The sequence below is a fragment of the Vanellus vanellus genome (genome assembly GCF_965231255.1).
Source record: "Vanellus vanellus genome assembly, chromosome: 19".
Lineage (NCBI taxonomy): Eukaryota > Metazoa > Chordata > Aves > Charadriiformes > Charadriidae > Vanellus > Vanellus vanellus.
Window position 1 is genome coordinate 2,439,647 of NC_138924.1, and position 16,789 is coordinate 2,456,435.

Sequence of the window (16,789 nt, forward strand, 5' to 3'; positions counted from 1 at the left end):
CGTTTACAAAGGGATAGGAAAATACCCCACTTCCTGAATTCAAGGAATTGCCTCTTTTTCCTGCCTGTCATCTTCCCTGTGGAAAGGCCAAACCAGGGAGCCTTCCACACTCCTTGGTAGGGGAACAGTTCCGCCAAATGTTGTTCACTTACACTTTAAAAGTGTTCCCATGCATTTTTTAAGTACACAGCCTAGGTCCGTGCCCCTGAACCCATGGAGTTATGGCACTCAGGAGCTGGACCTAAGGTTACAAAAGCGTAACTAAGAGTCCAAGCATCACGCAGGAGGCTGAGACACCCCTGAGGCTGTTCTCCTGCTCCCAAGGCTCTTCCCACCCTGCAGCGGGGTACCACAGCCTCCCCGTGCCCGCCCAGGGGGTCCAACGGGAACCGCACCAGCGCACGGAGCCCTGCTCCTCGCGCACCCGCTGACCGTCCTGCGCCAGAAACATGCCGCACGCCCACAAGCGCGCTGTTGGATGCTACAGCCACATTTAAATACATCGCTCTTACACCTTCTCCCTTCGTGACTACAGAGTTCGTGGAGGAAAAAAGAAGAACTAAATAACATAGCTTCAACACTTCAATTTTTTCATAGAAAATTTGGGGGTGAACCGCTATGCTTCCAGTTAAAGCATAAGCAAACCTATAGGTCAGAAGACTTGGCTTAGATTTAAGTTATTTGTAGAATACAAAAAAAATATTTTAAAAAGTGCTGGAAGATTTCTTTTTTTTTTAAATTGAATAGTCACTTTATTATACTGTCTTATATCACTTAAGATAGAGCTTAATTTATCTCCAAGCAGCCTCAGTCGAAATTAATTTCTTCCTTAATTCCTTATTGGTAACATGCTTAGGAACTTTTAAGACAGCAATTGATTGCATCACACATTCAAACTATTGTTCGCTTCCCAATACAGCATCTTTAATAATCATTGAAGTTTTCTATTAAAGTAGGGCACCAACATTAAAACAAAAAAGATAATCCTGGGAGACAATAACTGCTCCAATGCACAGTAAATTTTTTTTACTATTATTCTCAAGATATCTATTTGATTAACATAATTAGGTTAACCCAAAAGCCACTGTTTCTAATCTTTTTTCAGCTGGGAGTTTGCTGGGAGTTTCTGTTACTCTGGACGGAGTGGGTGAGTGGTGCACACAGGGGCACTTTCTCCCAGCAGTGTTACCTGGTCTGCTGACAGGGTGGTGACATCTCTCTGGCAACTCCATTTCACAGCTGCATAAACTGGAGCCAAAACCCAGAGTGAGATGTAGCAGGGCAGATCGCAAAGCGGTGGCAAAATTTGCATTCGAAATCAAAACATGCCAACATTGCTCATTTTCTTACAAGCCTGATCACCCGCGACACAACAGCAATGGCAGGGGAAAGCAGAGGAGCCTTCTGCCGCACCCCAGGTGCAATCAGCTCACACCATCGGCTTCAGAGAAATGTGGGAGGTATCACAGAATGGTTTAGGTTGGAAGGGACCTTGAAGGTCATCTCGTCCCACCCCAGTGCCCTGGGCAGGGACACCTCCCCCCAGCCCAGGTTGCTCCAAGCCCCGTCCAACCTGGCCTTGAACACCTCCAGGGATGGGGCAGCCACAGCTTCTCTGGGCACCCTGCGCCAGGGGCTCACCACCCTCACAGGAGAGGATTGCTTCCTGATATCTCATTTAAACTTGCCCTCTTCCAGTTTGAAGCCATTCCCCCTTGTCCTATCACTCCATGCCTTTGTAAAAATTCCTTTACGGATTGGAAGGCTGCAGTAAGGTCTCCCTGGAGCTTTCTCTTCTCCAGGCTGAACACCCCCAACTCTCTCAGCCTTTCCTCACCCACCATTCCTGTTTCTAGATATGACCCAAGTTCTTCCACACTCTGCCTTGGCTGTACAAGCTCTACCATCCAGAAGTAACACTATCATGATAATTACACTGGTCACCATATCAGGTATGAACGCCTGTATGGGAGCACCCAGCCAAACCGGTTTCTGAGCACAATAGGTGAGATGCAGGGAGTTGTCGCCCAACTCAGCTTCATCTCCACCTTGCCTTGTCTATGCAGAGATAACTTGAGCTGCAAAACAGCTCAGCCCGGGGTTATCTCAAGATTGCATATGAGAACCAAAACCAAATGGCCCTGGACAAACAAAATGCCCTGAGTCCCATCCCACCACTATCCCCGTGACTTTGAGCGCAAGACATCACAAATTGGCATGAGAGACTTAGTTATCGCACCACCAGAGGTAAATATAATCCACTTAGGCACAATCCTGCATCCTCACAGAGTCAGGAAATATAAACTGCAGGGTTTGGGGAGAAAAATGGGGAATCCTCCAAGGATACAGCTGGCCTGTAGGAGATCCATCGCCCCCTGTCCAGGACGCTGTACAGGGTAACTTCCTAGGGATTGAGCAACCTCACCTGAGAGAGGGTAAGTGACTAAGAAACATCCGTACGGTATATAGCACGCTTTTAAGTTTGTAGTTGGTGCACTCGTTTAAGGTATTAATATCTAGCGCGCTTGTGGTTTGTGTTGTTACTTGGGCCCACTAATTTCTTTTAAACCACAATAGTGTAATCGTCACTGTACACCTAGAACTTGCAATAGTGACGTATTGGACCTGTGAGTGAAGTCCAAATAAATTGTTAATTTGAACCTCACAGTGAAGTCCTTTTATCCGTTTCGTCACAACGCCCACGTTTGGGTCCTGGCTAAGAGACCGGCCACACTGCCAAGCAGCCGATATCTTAGCCAGAGTGGGCAAACACCAGATAGTGACCATATTTTAAGCTTCTATTCTTCTGCGTCTGTGAAGGGGGAATCTCTGTGCCCACACCGGAGCCCGAAGACACAAGCTGCTAACGCCCCTTAGCTCTCACAGATAGGTACAGGCATTTTCTACTTCAGCTTCAATAAACAACACCTGGAGAGATTTCCTCTTACCTTTGAGCACACGTACTCATTCACAGGAGAGGGGCACAGCAAAAACAAGGCCCTTTCCTTCCAATTTCATCAGCCCCGCAAGCAAAGCTCTCCGTGGGGAAGCCATTTTGAGTCCTTGGGATTTCCCAACATGTATTTTTAACCTATCTAGCAGGGATAACATCCTTAGTAATCAATTTGACTGATGATTACTATTTCAAACGCAGGCTCATACCCAGATGAAAAAAGCGCCCTTTACATGGCAATATATACAGAACAATAACATTGCCAGATGGTGTAATACTGAACAGAATTAATTTCACACATGATGTTTTCAAGGTGATAAAATATGTCACACTTCTGCTAATAAAACATCTTCCCCTTCCCTCCGCCTTTTAAGAAAACGTTACGTTCCCACCAGCCCGTATTTTACATTATATGTGTTTTCAATTCTGATAAGGGCAGCTGATTGCTTGCAAACCTAATTACAGTCAAATGAAAGTCTTTCAGAACCATCATTAGCAATTAGGACCCGCTGGATTTGCAGTGTATCATTTAGAGAGGTATAATTCAATAGCTTATTGAAAAATTGCAGGTGAAACTGGTGATTATAAGGGGGGGAACTGCCTGTGCCACGTCACTGCAGGCAAATCTTCCCTAAAGTGGCAGCTTCTACGAGCGGCTGATCAATGAATGCAGGTGTTTGCTTCGCCGTGCCGCGCAGCGCAGCTCCTCGCCTCGCTCGGAAAACCTTAGCTGCATCCTGTCATCGCGCTCGGGTTTGTGAATGGCTCTGGATTTCACATTATGTGCCTGTTTTTGTGTCTGTTTGCGAGGAATCCAAAGGGCCTATTCAGGAACTTCATTAAACCTGGGGGGGATGTGCAGCGCAGAACAACAGGCGCACGAAGCAACACATCATTTTTCAGTCCTCTCTATAGAGAACAACAATCTCTTCTGTGCCCAGTGTGCTCAATTATATATTATCAGGGCCCAGAAGTTGTTTGGATGCTTTCGAGCAGCTGGGTGCCTTCACAGATGACGCGCTGGATATGGTGACTGCGGGTTAAGTGCAGCTGGAGATTTCTGTGGCCTCTGATCACAAGCAAACAGCAGTTGAGAATCACAAAACGCTTGTAATTCAAGCACTGTTTGTCACCAACGGCGGTTTCCGAGAGGGAAACAAGAGGGGCAACTGAATAGCAGCCCAGCTTTTAGACACGCGTTCTCTCACCCATACAGAAATCCCCACACTGTGCGTGTGTGCAAAGTAACGCGTGGTTCCCTTTCAAGGATGAAATTACCGACCGGCCAGCACGAAGCACTCCACGTTTGAACAGCGTGATAGCAAACTAGATAACACCGAGCTGGACATTAGCAGGCAGAGGTGACATTAATTCACACGACGGGCCCCCTCTTTGGGCATATCCCTTCATACGCACACCCTTGTGTAACATTTACCCCTCCGAAAAACCGCGCTGCTCAGCCTGGACCTGCGCACAGCCCCACAGCCATGCTCCTCCTCTTCCATCCTACAAAGGCTTCTCAAAGCCTCAACCCACCTATCGCCCTTTACCACACAAGCATCTTCTTCTGCTGTGTTACTACAGCCACTCACGCTGTCACGTAACCTCACAGCACGGTTACCTTGTGCATTTGCACGGTTACCTTGTGCATTTTCAGTAATGTAATCTGATTTTTTTTCATCATTCCGTAGTTTAATTTCCAAATTAAATGTTTTTAATAAGGTGGATTGACAAAGAAATCCAAATAAACAATGCCCTTGGATGACACGACACCGACACAGAGCAGACAGTGTCATTAACCCAGTGCCCCCTGCAAAGTCCTGTTCCAACACTTGCTTGGGGTGACTTAGACCTTTTGGCAACACTTGCACATAATCAAACCATGCTGTGTAGGCTGTAACAAACAGCAAACCTATTATTTTCAAACACTAGCACAACCACTTCAAAATTACATTAAAAAAAAAAAATTTAAATCCCTTCTCTCTTTACAAACAGCATGGAAAGAAACATTATCTCCATTATGCATGGCAGTACCGCTGCTGACCCGATGCCTTGCTGGTACGACTCCTAAAGGCGTGCAAGGCTGTCCTGTGCTTGACATGTGGATAGCAATGTTGCCTTTAACGTCAGTCGTACAGAACCAGACCTCCACCAGCGCACAACCAGCCCCACGGCAGCCGGCAGGGCTGGCAAACCCCTCTGCTGCCCTGCCCCAGCTATTTTCACAGCTCAGGTTCCTTCCTCATCTTCAGCAGTTTTACAGTCACTGAAATCCACTGGCTGCCAGGAAAGTAATCCCAAATCGCAGCAGCTACATAAAAGGAGATCCAAGCCTTTATCACTCATTACGGGTGCGCGCAGGTTGTACGCAGTATTTCCGAGGTGTCTGACCTCACACTGCACAAATATACATATGCCTTTTTTCCCTTGGTGCTGCACGGATCTACAAGTTGGGAGTCAAAGAAAGTAAGCAGCACTCCGTGGTTGCGCAGAATACTTGAAGCTGCTATTGCCCTCCCAAAGCCCACCCACAATTTCATTTTCAATTAACAGCTCTTAGAAAAGCAGTAATGAAAGCAGTTGCTAAAGAGCACTCAGATGTCATTGAGAGACTGCAAACCCAAACTGTAAATAGCACATTGTAAATCGCTTGTCACCACAGTCAGCTCTCACTGGAATCACACTGCCGGTGACAATCAAACCCATCTGCTCAGCTCCCCAACCAATGTCACCACAAACCGTACAGCTAACACCCACCTCCCGCTCCGCTCTCATTACCTGTCACGTGCAGGCTTGTCTAAGAGCGTGCAAAAGCCATTGCTAACTGATTAAGTGACTAAATGCAGCTCACGCAACGGTTATTTCACCCTCCACACCACAAGTTTGCTGCACTGAAGCACCTCTGCACCAGAGGACAAGTGAGCTACAACTAAATCTGCAACACAATTAACGACATGCTGTTCGCAAGCCACGATGACAGGTGACAACAGTGGCCATCCGGATCAGCCATCAAAAGCCTCAGCAGTCTCAAATTGAAGCTGCATAGATTCAGGGCGAGACTGCCAAGGGGACCGCGGACTTAATTCTGAGAAGGAAAAGCTTCAATACTTCCCTCCCTCCCCTTTAATTGATTCATGTAATGGACTACGAGGTTAAAGCTAATAGTTTATGATGCCTGTAGCTGATGACTGCCAGAGTCAGTGGCGTATCTTTTTTTGCTGTTCTTCCCATTTTTCTTGTATCTCATTAAAATTTACCTTCTAATTCATCTCTCCATCACGACTTTCTTCCCCTTATTCATCATCTGCCCCTTATTTATTACCAGTTTGTCTCCTTTCTTGCACTCACACGCTACCTGGGATTGGGATTTGATATTCCGCAAGCGCCTGTGAAATCAGCCGGTGAAGGCAGAGCCCGGGAGCAGTCAGCTCTCGTGTACACATAAGCCAGCTAAGATACCACTTGCCCAGCACACAGATTGCTGGTTTAGAAGCATATGCCAAAGACGATCCTTTTCTTCAAGAAGGCGTCTGAATCTCCCAACAGATAAAGAAAACAATGAAGGAAATGGTAGAGGTAGCAAAAGTGAACGACTTCTGCTCTTTCAACACACACCCACTGAATAAAGAGAAACAATCCTTCCCTCTCACTATCAAAATACTCTCAATGCTCCTTCTGCAATGAAAACTCATTGTTTCCTAGTATGCCCCACTCTGCTTGAACCTTGAGGAATAAAAACTCATTAAAAACTATTTAAAAACTTCTGCCACCCTTTCACTAGTTTAAAAATGTTCACTTTAAGATTTCCAAATGATTTTTACAGAAAACACATAAAAACACCCCATCACCAATTAACGTAAAGGAAATTAAATTTAAAACGCTGGAGAAATATTCTGATGAGTCTTATGTTTGCTTAACGCCAACTAAAATTTCCTTGAGGCATTTAATAAGTACATTTATAAAAGCTCACAAAGCAGAGTTCAAAAGTCTTCTCGCTAGTAAAATATGAGCCTTAATTAACCTACAGTTTCACATTTTCTGGATTTCAATAAACCTGTAGGCATTTAAGCATAGCTGGATAAATACCTGCATGAATACTGCAAGGATTTTCTCTGAAAACTAATTAGCAGTCCTTCCAATAGCTGACTTCAACTAAATCTGTTTGACAAGGGAGCTTCATACCGTAAATCCTGCACGTGAGAGTTACTTCCAGCAGATAACAGATTTCACAGAAAGGCGTATCAGACAGGCCTGTTAACTACTGGTAAAACAACGAACAAGATCTCCGGGTATAAAACATTTCCCAGCAGGGACGGACTGCAGCCCAGGTCTCAGGCCAGCACTGAGATTGCATCCTGCCGTCCAATTATAATATTCCCATGTGACCACAGAGGCAAGATACATTGTTTACCTATGTAGCCCTATATTGTTACCTATATAGCCCTAATATAGCAAAGATACCATATCCAAAAGCATACTGAACTTTAATTGGCTTTGGACCCTCCTAATTTGCCAAGCACAAATCACAGTGGGCCCAGTTCTTGGCTTGCTGTCACCTGAGAAGGGTGACAAGCAACTTTACTTCCCAGCGAGAGCCCAGGAATTCAGTGGGATGGAGCTGGGTGGGGAAACAAACCCAAAGCGTGCAGCCAAGAGTCACTCTAGGAGGAACAGTGTTACACGATCAGAGAAAACCATCCTCAGAACTTATCAGTCCCCTCCTCTTTTGGAGGTCTTCACCATTTGTCTCGAAAGGAGACAGAAAATGCTTACCAGAAATACTATATATAAAGGTTGGGGGCACGTCTTTTCAAATAAGCTTTATAGTCTTTTCCATGACATCTTTTTTCCACGTCTAAGTGCCAAAGCCACTTGGATTTGTCAGCACCTAAACTGTTCACGAGACTAAAATGTTCTTATCTAAGGAGCTATACCCCTACCAAATGTATTAAATTTATATTGAGCAAGATACTTTATTTCCTCTCAGCCTTATCCCTCAGGAATTAAGCAGAGTACTCAGATTTATCAGCTAAAAGGAAAACCATTTTCCATGACGTTTGTCAACTCAATACCTTCCAAGCCAGTGTATATTTATTCCTAAAAACATAACCTCACAAATAACCTCCATCAGGAGCGAGGCTGACTCCTTCAGAGCTTAAGTACCGGGCAGAAAGTTTTCACCTGACAGTAGGCTACGCCAGGGGAACCAAAGAGTGCAAAAAGTCAGCTTTTACAAAGGCCAGCTTGTACTGCACAGAGCAGATACATCTACCGTCTGACATACCAAAAAGGAACAGAGCGAAGACCACGTAGGTGAACACAGGAAACAGCCAAGGAAACACAACGACCTTCAACATCTGTTTGTAACATAACCATTGCATCAACTATCCTGAAGAGTTGCCCCACTCCCTTTGAAATACAAAGTAAAATTAAATTAGAAGAAATACCTTTAATGGGTGTGGTAGTGTGGAATAGGCATTTTACAATTTGTTTGCTTTTCTGAAGCACTGCATAATCTCTTATTTTATTTCTATACATAGAGTAGGCTTAAAAATAAATCATCAAAACATACTTTTTACCTGCTTCTGCAACTCTGAACATCAAAATTGAATACAAGTGAATATACCTGTCATCCTCAATATTCCTTCCATTTCCCTGAGCTCACAAAACGAGAAGCAGGGAATTGTCACTATTTTCTAAAAGTTTCTCCGCAAAGCAATGTTTGATTTGCACCAAATAAGGATGAAGTCTCATTCAATGAATATCAACTATCTCCATTAGACATATCAATTTTGGTTAAAGAATCATTAATATCGCTCAAATTCAGGTCAAAACTGACCTCTTTACTGTTACATTAGATTTCAGGTTTACAGACAATGAGCCAAATGGCCATACAGGCGTGTGCTGTACTTCAAACGCCCAGCTGTAATTCAGTCTTCTACATATAACAAACACACAAGGGACATTTATTCAAAAAAAAGCAAAACACGGCTCGTTTTTCTGCATCCTGCCCACCAGAGAAATCGCACTTGTCACATGTTCTTTTTTAAAAAACAAGAAACACAACACTGCACAGCCCTACACAGGAGTCCGAAGCTTTGCCACCCTGGATGCTATCTGCTCACTTCTGTCACACGCGTGCCACAGCTACGGCAGCAAGGGAACACCGGTGTTGGGAAGGCGAGAAGTTCTTGCTCACGGGTAGGTGATTAGTCACCCAAAAGAGCACACACCAGTACCACTGACATCCTACAAATGAGCTCCTCGCACGTAATCAGTCTTAGAGCTTTGTCTTGATTAACAGCTGCCCCTCTCGCAATTAGCTCACCTTGCCCTCGATGTTCGAGGGGGTCTTATGCTTCTGTGTACAAAGTCTAAAGACATGAAGGCATATTTATAGCACAAAGTTGGCCTAACAGTCTAACAGGGAGACCACATTTGTTTGCCCTGACAGTCTCGCAGCCACCCTATGGAATGCTCTTCCAACCCCTGCGCGTTTATTAATCAGCTCAGCTCTAGCATCGATACGCTGCTTGCTTTTCCACTCAATTAATCTCTGCTAGTACCAGGACACGGTACCAAGCAGCATCCGAGAGCCCAAGAATAAAACAACTACGAAGGGATTAAAACAAGTGATCCCACAAAATGAGAAATCCACTTCTCCATACCACGTGCCAACAGCCACAGCCCTCCCTCCCCGCCACAGGCAACTCGGCTCCCACCTGTCTGAGGCCCTTCGGTAGTTTCTTCCTTTTCCCAAGGTGCTGACAAAGATTACGATCATTTTCTCGGTCAGAGCTGTACTGGTGGTGGTGAAGTCTGTTCTTTTTCGGAAGATACGACAGCCCATTGGTAAGTGCTTCCCGTTTCTTCTTGGCTAGAGGATTCTGTCGCTTCTCCACGCGTTCCTGAGGTTTCAGAGCTATGTCCTTCTGCAGAGGGAGGGAGTGGGGGAAGGAAGAGAAGAAAAACACAGCGGTTAAGATACAGCTCTCATTTGGTCACCCTCTTTAAGCAGCAATTCTAGGTGACCCGCGAAGCATTCTCGAGGCAATGCTACAGTCACCAGAAGAGGAGAAAGCAGTCCTCACTGGTGTCCACGTAAGCAAAGATAGGCAAATGCACAATGAAATCTGTAAGATGAAGCGAGTGCACAGAAGCAGACACATACTCCGTGAGCTTTCGTACCATCAACCTCATAATTCTCAAACACATCTCGTACATCAAGTAACCATGCATTTAGAAGACAGCATATGTTTTATAATGTTCAAATTAACAATTGCCTTTGATTTAAACAAGGCTTGGCCTTTCATATTTATTTGTATTATTTCCTGTATGCGACAGGACAAGGCAAGAGCTGACCTCAGTCCAATTAAAGCCAACGAATCTCCATTGGCTTCAGTGGACGTTTCCCTCAAGCCTGATCTACGCAGAAGATTTCCAAATCTAGGGGGGTGTGGAAAGTGAAGGGGAAAAAAAAAAAAAAAAGCAGCTGCTGGTATTTGAAAACTTTGTTACTGACCCTTCTTTAAACCTCAGAATCAATGTCTGTCTATAAAAAACATTCAAGTCTTGTAACAAAGACCAATTTTGTCACTCAGCCTACAGCTACTGTATTTTCTTACTGAAAACCTGCAACACACAGAATTCATATTTTTGTTTCAAATAAACATTACTTGAAAACAAAGTCTCCATTAACACAAAATTAAAGGCAGAGAAAGAGGAGGCTGGAAGGTCACTGGGAGAGAAGAATTAGAAGCTATTGGAAAGGTGAAAATCACAATGAACATTGGGCATCTAATAAATACAACTTCCTAAGTCACATCTACTCCAAGAACTCCATACGTAAGAGTACAGTATTTCCATATAAGGGTGATATTACTTACATAGTGTAATACTTTAAACCTACTTTACTAACATGCCTGGCTCTTTTGACCAAAAGCTCTCCGTGCCCTACCATCAAGTACTATATAATCTTGTAAGTCTTCATGCTTCTGTTTATTGTTACTTAAAATTATAACCGACAGCAGGAAAAAAATTGGGCTGCTGGTTGCTGTGTCACAAAAAGACTGAGGTTCAGGAGAATATAATTCAAATTATGCCACCTTTTAATGCAAAAAATACCCCATGCCTAAAGGCAAAAATCAATTTGGCTTTAAGTAAAGAATGCTGCCTAAATGCCTAAAACACACGAGCTTCACAAAATTCATAACTAAAACCAACAAGAACATTAATTAAACAGAAGACAGTCACAGTTCAAATTTGATATCTGGTAAAAAGAATAATTTTACAAGTGTTAAAGAAGGGAGCCTAGAACAGAAGCTGTAAGAGACTTTTTCTAACTTTTCTTCACCTAAGACACCGTGGGAAAGATCCTAAGCTTTTCTTCCTACAGTGTTACTCACAGCAGAAAAGTTAGGAGCTTTATCCAAGCTCATAAAAAAAAAAATTTTTAGCACCCCCTAGTTTTAAAGGAGGATCAGTATGTTAAGAACATCATGTGTCTCTTCCAGCTATTAAAAAACCAGGCAGTAGTAGCACCAATCATCATTACACGCTTTGAGATCTCCTTGTAAAAAGCACTGTACGCAAGCTGAGAGATCCGCTGGAGCAAGCCCAAGGTTAAATAAAGCAAGACGACTCACTTTCCTGAGTACACCTTCTGTCTCCTTTCCCAGGAAGGTTTTAGATTTAGGTATATGCCACAACCGCACGATGGCAAGTGCTCAGGTGTCATATGTTAAGGTTACCATTTCACCAATTCTCACCATCAACAGCTTCATAAAATAGCAACTACAGATACATGTTGACCTCCTGGATAACAAACGCAGAGCACGTTGCACAGCAATTCCTGCACTTATTCGGCTACACTTTGTGAACTAAACTGGAAAACCGAGTAATGCTGCCATTCCCGCAGAGCAACTTCAACGCAGCAGAAAAGCACCAGAATTACAACTTGTTCAATGCACTCCATTGAAACACAGAGATATTTCAGCATAGAACAGATTTATGCCTTAAGATAAGTATCATCGTGCCGCTAATGATAAACATAAATCTTTATTTTTTTTTCAGATCCGTATCAAAAATCCCAGTGCCTTATGAATAGCATATTATACCAGCACAGGACTTCTGTTAAAACACAGAGCTTTTTGTAGATAGAAATGCTATTAAAAGGATTCACTCTAAATGTGAAAGGTTGAAGGAGTGAAGAAAAAGAAATATTCTCCTAATGACTAAATAGCTTTTGTGGGATTTTTTTTTTTTTTTTTTTTTTTTTCCAGCTAGGGATCTAAACGAAACAGTGGCAGGCTTCCAGAAACTTATAAAATGTCTAAAGGGGCTAGCACCGCCATCAAGAAATTACTAGCTCCCAATAGCTTTAAGGAGGGTGTAAGATGGGTCAAATTTTGCAGATCGCTACGGGCATATCTGGGATAACCTCCTCCAGAAGAAGCCCACGTTCTAGCCAACATCATAAAGTTTCATGAATTGCCAAGATACACCTAAAGCAAAGTTTAGCTCATGTCAGAATTGGGATGAAAGAATCTGCATAGACACCTACAGGAAAGGTGAGCTGCAGCTTCACAAAGCCTTCTGCAAACTCTATGAAAACGCGTCTTCTAAAACAGAAGGAACAATTTGCAGAAATCTCCAAAAATAAGGTGCCTCTTCTGCTCACAACTGAAGAGAGGAAAGGGAGCTCCATATTCTGCAAATTGTGAAAGCGGGCCTTAAATCCAGTTTGGTGGGTGGGCTTACTATGAAATTTAGACATAAAGACAGCTGTTTAGACAACCACGTTCCTCCAAATCAGCCGTCTCTTTTTCACCAGCTGACATCACTGCAGAGAAAATTACAGAGTGCTGTGGGTCAGACCCCTGTATTATTGAATTGTATGGTAGAACCTCTCATTGCTTTCAACAGATATACGCTTTGGCCTTAAAATATATATGGATATAGAAACAGATATTACATTCTTCATCTGCAGACTGGACTGCAACAGGACATGTTAAAAGAATAAAAGCTTAGACACAAGTGGTAGGATGCATTAAAACTAGGTTGACTAGAGATCACACGGGATGTCGATCCTCATGTCTGAGGGTGCAAACTGCCCGGGATTGCTGCGGACGCACCGTGGGAACAGCAGCACGGCACAGGAGGCCGTGGAGGCCGTGCACGGATCCTGCCCTCGCAGAAGCTCTTGGGTTCGGCGGAGGCGGCGCTTGGCTGGGAACCGCGGCCCTGCATAAATCACTTCCCCACTCTCTGCCCTTTCTCCCTCGTCCAATTTTTATCTTTCTGTTGTTTAGATAGGACAATAGCTGTACCATGCCGTGTGCTAGTACATTAGCCAGCACAATCTTAATTACAGACTTCAGGCATCATCATGATTAGAGTAATAAGCTGTAATTACTCTAAGGTGACAGGACTGCACAGACCTTATCTACATAGATAAGGAGATGTAGTAATATTTCATGTCGAGACGTATTTTTCAGCAGCTACCCACAGAGTCGATTCCAACTAAGTAGCAGACCCTGCGAACAACACATTCAGACTTTAATGGAGGTTTTTCTCCTCTCCTGCCAGCATACAAGCCCACACATCATTAAATAAATCCTACAAACATATTAGGCATGGTTTAAAACCATCTTATTCAGAGGTATCTTTCATCAGTAAAGTGCCTTAAGTGTATCAGGAAGGTGACTTAAATGTATAAATATGTAATTACATGCAATTCAATATAAAAAAAGTGCATTAATATTTATGAGTGTACTGTATAATCTAAAAAAATTTCCATTTGTTTTATTTCTATTGGGCACATTAATCAACCTGATACCACTGTACGTGCCATAGCGGAGAAGAGCCGCCCATGCTGAACAGACTCCTGCCGCGACGTCAGCGAGCAGGAGGGCTGCTGAAGCCTGATGGGGTGGCACTGCAATCATCTCAGCTCCAATTAAAATTAACAATTTCAGTCCAAGCCCTGCATTTGGCGAGGGGAGGAGAAGCAGCCTCTGTGGGTACATCAGATAATTTCTCGAGGTAGGAGGCCTGAAGGACACGTTGCATTCTCATCAAGTGTTAAGCTTTCAGGGAGCTATGCCTGATTTATTTCAGGAGAGCCCATCTTCTTGCCGTGTAAATGACAGCTCATTAATTATAAATCAGAACCTCAACGGCAGCCGAGCAGTACTACACACTGCTTTGCGAGGTACACACTTCACCCCATGAATCTCACCCGAGAGCCAGTCTGCCACTGCTGCCCTTTCCTCGCCCCCGCACTCCAGCCACCCTCCCGACGACGACTTAAAACTACGTGGAAACAACAGGAACTCCGTTCCACCCCTTATTACAGGATTTTTCTATAGGAACACTTGATGAAAAGCAATGCTGTAAATGCACTGCGCAGCAAATGCACTGCAGGCACTTATCTGGATGAAAATTTCAGGCGCTGCTCGGGAATGTCAAGCCTTGCTCTTTCCAGGTCATCCCTGTGGATTATCATTGTGATTCCAGCGTTGCAAGAGCTTACTTTCTGAATTCGCGCTGAATATGATGCCAGTAAAGCGCAACTTTTAAAAACCGATTATTAAAAACAAAAAGTAGATTACAGTGCAGGGCCAGTAAAACCAAATATTGACTGCCTCAGTCTACGACTATATTCCAATTATTTGCTCCTCAGGTTCTTGCTAAAGTCCACAACAGCTTTATCAGAGCCCAACAATTTATCCTTCACTCCAACAATAAAATTAAGTATAAAGAAATAAGACACTATCAAAGCCCCCAAATTATAAAACAGTCATGAAACATCAATGTTATGCTCCACTTGAAACACAAATTGTTAGGAAAGCAAGCTTGAATCTCGCAGTTTGCCCCTGTCCACCATTCCAATATCCAAGCATCCTTGCCAAAAGAAGGGTAAGAAAGGTACTTCTCGAGCCTTTTGTCTATTTTCAAGGTATGAGCAATTCACATTTCATCAGGAACACCAGTGCAGAAGGAAAAATCCAATTAAGGGGAAAAAAAAATAAAAAAATACATTGTCACTAGCTACAAAAGTTGATTGGAAATTCCTTCCAAGTTACGGACACAACCATAACCCAGACTCAGCCCCTCGGCACCCGCTGTCGGCTGCAGAAGCGCCTCTGTGGCCAGGGACGGTACGGGAGGAGGAACGGGAAGCAGCCAAAGGGCTTCCTATGAACAAACACACAAACAGAGCCACTGACAAAACCACCGCCTCCATATTCACGGAGAAAATTTGTTACAAAAGTTTTAGCTTGCAAGAAATTCAGTTGCCTAAAGAGTACAGCTGAGAGAAACACTGCAGCTTCGTTAGCAGCACGCAGTGGGTATCGTTAGCTGGGAATCCAGTAGAGCAACACACAGAGCGCTGCACAAACTGATCCAAAACCTTCTCAGAATCAGGAAACTATGTCAGTCTGAGGGTACCAAATTTGCTATCGCACCTTGACAGTCTTTATCGACTCATACTGTGCTTTCTGTTACATTTGTGAAGAATGTTTATAGCTGATGGATCAAAATGCCCTAAAACTTAAATACCTCTCATGCATGTTTCATAATTTTAGTTCTGGCAGTAACAAGATGTAGAGGTCTGAAAACAATGCAATGACTCGTCCCTGCAATCTTTCAATATCAGAAAATAAAGGGAGATGTTTATAATAGTCATTCATTTCCCTCCAGATAAGATAGTTAAATGCACTGTGTGTTCTTCTGAATGCACCATTAGCTCCTCAAAAGCATTTATCTAGGGGAAAAAACTACAAACAATCTTAAAACACCACCGGGAAGAAAGAAAGGCAGGTATAAAGTGCAATGTGAAAGAGAAAAGGATTCTCGAATGGTGGAAATGATGATACTTTAGGACGCAAGGGACGGGCGAAGAGAGCCACGATGTCAACTATGGTGGGCACAGCAGCCCATCCACTGAGCTCAGCAATTTCTTCAAGTCACAAGACCTCCGCAGAACTGTTAATCTTATTTTGTTTGCTTTGTTTTCCTAAAATTACAATCCATTGCCTCCTGCATCTCTCTGGAATCTGCAAACAAAGTGGTTCAGTGTTGTGCAAAAAAGGTTGTGCAAGAGCCTGAAGATGAAACGCTGTAGCAGGCTGCAGGCCGCTACGTGGGGATTACAGATGAAGGCAAAACAATAGAAAAGCAAGTTGCTGTCTGCTTGAGATACGCTTTATAAAAGCGCTTCTGTAGCAAAGAGATTGCTTTGATTTTTCATCCCAAAATCATTTGTTAACAATAACATTGATAAACAGAAGGTTCCTTTTCAGGTGCTGCTGATTTAAATTACACACAAAAAACTACATTAAAGCAACATTATTGAGGTTATGAAGTCAAGGACTTGGAAGTTATTAAAGGCCAAGATTAAGGCTGCAACCACCACCTTAATTCAGCCCTCTTGTGCATATGCGTCATGATACAATCTTTAATTACATGATCGCATGCTCTTATTTCCCCGTGCAGAATGGAAGGTATTCAGCTAATGAGCAGCCACTCAGGATCTTGTTTTCTCCTCTTTGTCCAACATGTGGATCTAAAACTTGTTTACTTACACTCCATTCACACCCTTCTCTGAACGCACTATTATTAATTTCCTCAAGGGCTTTTTTATACAGCTTCTCTCTATAGTATCAGATGCTCAACAAATATCAATGAGCTATTTTGCAGCTGTTTAGCCAGATAAAGGTATTTTGCTATTCTCTTTTCATAGGTGGCAACAACAGTCCTGACACGTTCAGGCCCAAAACCGTCTGCTAATTTTAAACACCCATTAGGAAGCACCTAAGATTTGATTTTTTG

The 16,789-nt window shown here is 43.4% G+C and overlaps 1 protein-coding gene across 2 annotated transcripts in view; it reads right to left on the minus strand.

Annotated features, from left to right (window-relative positions):
- The window catches only part of AUTS2 (activator of transcription and developmental regulator AUTS2), a gene marked incomplete at its 5' end in the record, with an annotated part of 806,697 nt that overhangs the window by 581,693 nt on the left and 208,215 nt on the right, over nucleotides 1-16,789 (minus strand). For both annotated transcript variants that reach the window (XM_082493211.1, XM_082493210.1), the window contains one exon: nucleotides 9,676-9,885. In XM_082493211.1, the coding sequence (XP_082349337.1) occupies nucleotides 9,676-9,885 (210 nt within the window). The remainder of the gene's footprint in view (nucleotides 1-9,675; nucleotides 9,886-16,789) is intronic.